This window comes from Anopheles bellator, chromosome 2 (genome assembly GCF_943735745.2).
Source record: "Anopheles bellator chromosome 2, idAnoBellAS_SP24_06.2, whole genome shotgun sequence".
NCBI classification, from domain to species: domain Eukaryota; kingdom Metazoa; phylum Arthropoda; class Insecta; order Diptera; family Culicidae; genus Anopheles; species Anopheles bellator.
In genome coordinates this window covers 52,042,935-52,046,595 of record NC_071286.1, presented here as the reverse complement: position 1 = coordinate 52,046,595, position 3,661 = coordinate 52,042,935, and the positions used below count along the sequence as shown (strand labels likewise).

Sequence of the window (3,661 nt, the reverse complement as noted above, 5' to 3'; positions counted from 1 at the left end):
GGATACGGATGAACTTACCCTGTTGTGGGTGGAAAAGATGGTCAAATGGCAGCGGTGTGAACGGTGATGATTGGTCGCACTTTGTGTACTTACGAAACGAGAAGAGTTATCGTTACGGACGGTCTTGGCGTTACCGAAGGCCTCAAGTACGGGGTTAGTCTGGACAACCTGATCTTCCAGGGAGCCCTTCTTCTCGGCCGACTCGTCCTTCTTGCCCGAAGCGCCAATGGTGGCGAAGTACGCAATGACCTTCTTCGTGTTCTCAGTCTTTCCGGCACCAGATTCACCGGTAATCAGCATAGACTGGTTCTCGTGGTTGGTCAGCATGTTAACGTAGGCACCATCAGAGACGGCGAACAGATGGGGCGGCACTTCATTACGGCGCTTGCCACGGTACATCTTGGCGCAACGGTTGGTATACAGCGGGTAACGCTTGTACGGGTTGATGACAACGCAGAACAAGCCCGAGTAGGTCTGTGTTCGTGGAGGTCGGAGTAAGAGGAAAACATGTGAAACTATCAGTACAGTTCCTGGGGATGCCGTTTTTCTTGGATTGGACAAAAAATTAAGTTCATGATAACGGGCGGTACGTTCGGTTTCTGGTAGATCCTGTTCTACTGTAGATAACCGCAACCAGTCTAGTAGGAAGATCCACCGCAAGGGGGACGAAACTGATGGTGGTGGTAAAGGTTGTGGTTGTGGTTGTGCTTGGTCGTGTCCCGTTTACTCGTAGCGGGCTTAACTTCCGTGCCAGAATTCTTGGTGCGTTGCTTTAGCGGCTGTCGTTTGTGAGACATTTTTGTTCGCGCCAAAAGCTTACGGGAAAGTCGGGAAGGAACAGTCAGGTGAATGAACCTCTCGGGATGGATAGGAGTAACGTGGAGAAGTGTTTTAGGTTGTTTTTGGGGGGTGATGGAATAATTGTCTATTACTCAAAAGGAAATTAGTAAAATGAGGCTAAACTATAGGAGTTGGGGAATGAGTGTGATTAGAGGATTACAGCTATGCTTCATAGCCATGCGATAGCAATACTTACGTAGATAAGCTTAGCGTAGTATCTCTGTCTCAAGTTATGGAGTACAGAGGCATCGTTAAGATACGTCAAGTTGGACATATCCTCGCATTTCTCGTATTTCGGCGGGTTGACCTGAGACACCAAGTCCTTCTTGTAGTCCTTGGTCTGTACTCATTTGTGCCCATGCGTATGTAAAACGCAAAGGGTGTGCCGGTAAGACACACGGGTCAAAATGGACCACCCCGGACCAAACGCAAAAACGACGGCGAGAGAGCCCCGCGTGTACACGCGACGAGTAGGACGGAACCAGAGAAGAGATAGGAAGAGACGAACGAACCGTAATTAGTTCCCTGCGCTTGAGCACTTACGTAGATCATCTTGGCGTAGTATCGTTGGCGTAAATTGTGTAGCACGGCGGCCTCGTTGAGATAGGTCAGATCGGCCATATCTTCGACTTTTTCAAACTTGGGCGGATTCACTTGTGACAGCAGATCCTTTTTGTAGTTTTTCTCCTGTTCCATGACGAGCGTGTGTATCGTGTCCAGGTCGTGGCCCATGACCAATCGTCGGGGGTGTTTGGTTTGTGCAATTTTTATGTTTCATGTTCGAGTTCGATGCGCATCACGCAACGGGTCAGAGTGTGGAATGTGGTAGAAACGAGTAAGTGGTAGAAAATGTAAAATGAAGAATGAAGTATGTTTGATAGAGGTCCCCAAAAACGGTGCCCCAACAGTTATTGACCTCGATCCATCCAGAGCCCGGAGGCCTCACCAATGTGCGAATCACACCGGCGTAAGGTAACCGATTCTAGGATCCAGACAATACCTGTAAGAGGAACCATCTTTGGATTTGGGAATTATGGATTATGCTGTTCTCGGTGCTTTTGTGTGCTTATATGCTCCGTGTCACAGAGCCGGGTCCAGCTGTACGGTCGGCCTGGGGGGCCTGCGTGCGGTCCGCGCGAATGTATTACCTCACCACCGGGAAGGCCAACGGTAACCAATTCACCCTTGGTGGCCTTGATTTCACCCAACACGTAGCCCTCCTTCTCGCACGGAACCCAGCAAGCCTTCTTGGCATCGTACGGCTTGCTCTGATCGATACGCTTCTGTTCAAGCGAAATGAAGAGGAACGGGGTTGGATCGGGATCCTCTCCGACCTGAACTGGTGGCTTCGGCATGTTGGATTAGTTTTTTCGAAATGAGACGCGGGCTAAGTGAGACACGTTAATTTGGTTTTGGCACAATTTTGGATCAGCCCTTGCTTGTCGTCCTGCAAATAGAGAGAGAGAGAGAAGAAATGTTTAGCTACTATGCTAGCTACGGGACTTGGGTGCTTCAAATTTTAATCAGAGCTGCAGGACGGAGCCGCGGTTTGTCGAACGTAACGCAAAACCAGTGGCTTTGCCGGGTCCTCCTCCACTTGCCCCGTGCCCTTTTCCGTTGGACTGTGGATCCCCAGTGGATACAGCCAACATTCAAGAGCACCGAAGTCAACCGGGAAGGTACCGTAGCAAAACCACTGGTTTGGTTCATACGTGAGTGTGCCCATCACATTCTTGTTCGATGACTTACGATCTACCCACCTGTTGGCCAAGGCGAACTGAGAAAAAAAATCAAAGTTTCCGCCAAGAAACCAACCCAAGAAACCACCCCGTTTCGAACGTTTGAGTGAAACAACGGACCAGGCCAGGTTCCTGGTGTTATGCAAGATACGTCGTCGGGCAAGATGCGTGAAGCGGCCCGAATGTTCTATATTTATAGCACACGCTCGCTCCTCGCTCTGGTCCAAAAAGGCACCCGTTACGCATACGAGCGGTTGCACAAGAGGGGCGCCGACCAGAATGCTTGTGAAATATTTCAATCCGACATTTACATTCGCACAGCTAAGCTCTCCGCTCAGTGGGCGCCATATTTTTTCACGCCTAATCTTTCGCAAGTCTGTGCCGTCTGTGTGGACTGCGGGACAACGGGTGACTCAGGCGAGTGAGAAGAACATTCCTCTTCTGGCCAGCCTTGCCGTAATCGTACACTGTGTCGGTAGGGGCCCCTCTGAGGAGAAGTGATGATATTTTTAACACTTTGCCAATTCTAGCTCACGGCGTGCACACAGTCAGGATTGGAGGACCAGCTCGGACCGGTGCAGCAACTCGGGCTAAGCTAATCGGCAGATGGAAAAAGGGCGATCGAATTTCATCGGGGATGGCGCAAGCGTGTACCGATCGATTATTTTTAGGCCCCCCCCCCGACCCGAGGCGGAACCACCAAAAACAGCCAGCAACCGAGCCGCATTCCGAGCCTCAATCAATCACATGCGTCCTTGCCACTAAAATGCGACGTTGAAAAATCGGTCGGAATTCGGACTCGCCCCATAACGGCGCAGATAACTCGATGGAACACCTGTTGCCCCAGAAGTGCACACGAAGATCACCTTGTGCGCGGTTCTAAAAGAAAGTTCACACTTGACTGGAAGGTCGAACTCACACTGCCTACGAATCTGGAGACCGAAGATATCGCTCACCTCGATTGAGTCGAAAAAAAAGTCACGACAACACGTCACCACGTCAAACCAACTTCAACTTCGCGCGTTGCACCAGAGAAACTTGTGCAGTCGGCAAGAGTGCAGCGGCACAAGGCCTATGATCGC

The 3,661-nt window shown here is 50.6% G+C and overlaps 1 protein-coding gene across 7 annotated transcripts in view; it reads right to left on the bottom strand.

Annotated features, from left to right (window-relative positions):
• Positions 1 to 3,661, bottom strand: part of LOC131208476 (myosin heavy chain, muscle) — a 23,116-nt gene extending 19,455 nt beyond the window's left edge. For 6 of the 7 annotated variants that reach the window (XR_009156826.1, XM_058201246.1, XM_058201243.1 and 3 more), the window contains exons 1-5: positions 3,536 to 3,661; positions 1,989 to 2,287; positions 1,037 to 1,180; positions 94 to 474; positions 1 to 19 (exon numbers count right to left, since the gene is read on the bottom strand). The exon at positions 1 to 19 is cut by the window's left edge and continues 144 nt beyond it. Coding sequence is in view for 6 of the 7 variants with exons in the window: in XM_058201246.1 (XP_058057229.1) it covers positions 1 to 19; positions 94 to 474; positions 1,037 to 1,180; positions 1,989 to 2,195 (751 nt within the window). In the remaining variant the exon portion in view is untranslated. Of the gene's footprint in view, positions 20 to 93; positions 475 to 1,036; positions 1,181 to 1,383; positions 1,528 to 1,988; positions 2,288 to 3,535 lie in introns of all 7 variants that reach the window. The other variant, XM_058201247.1, reaches the window with a different exon arrangement.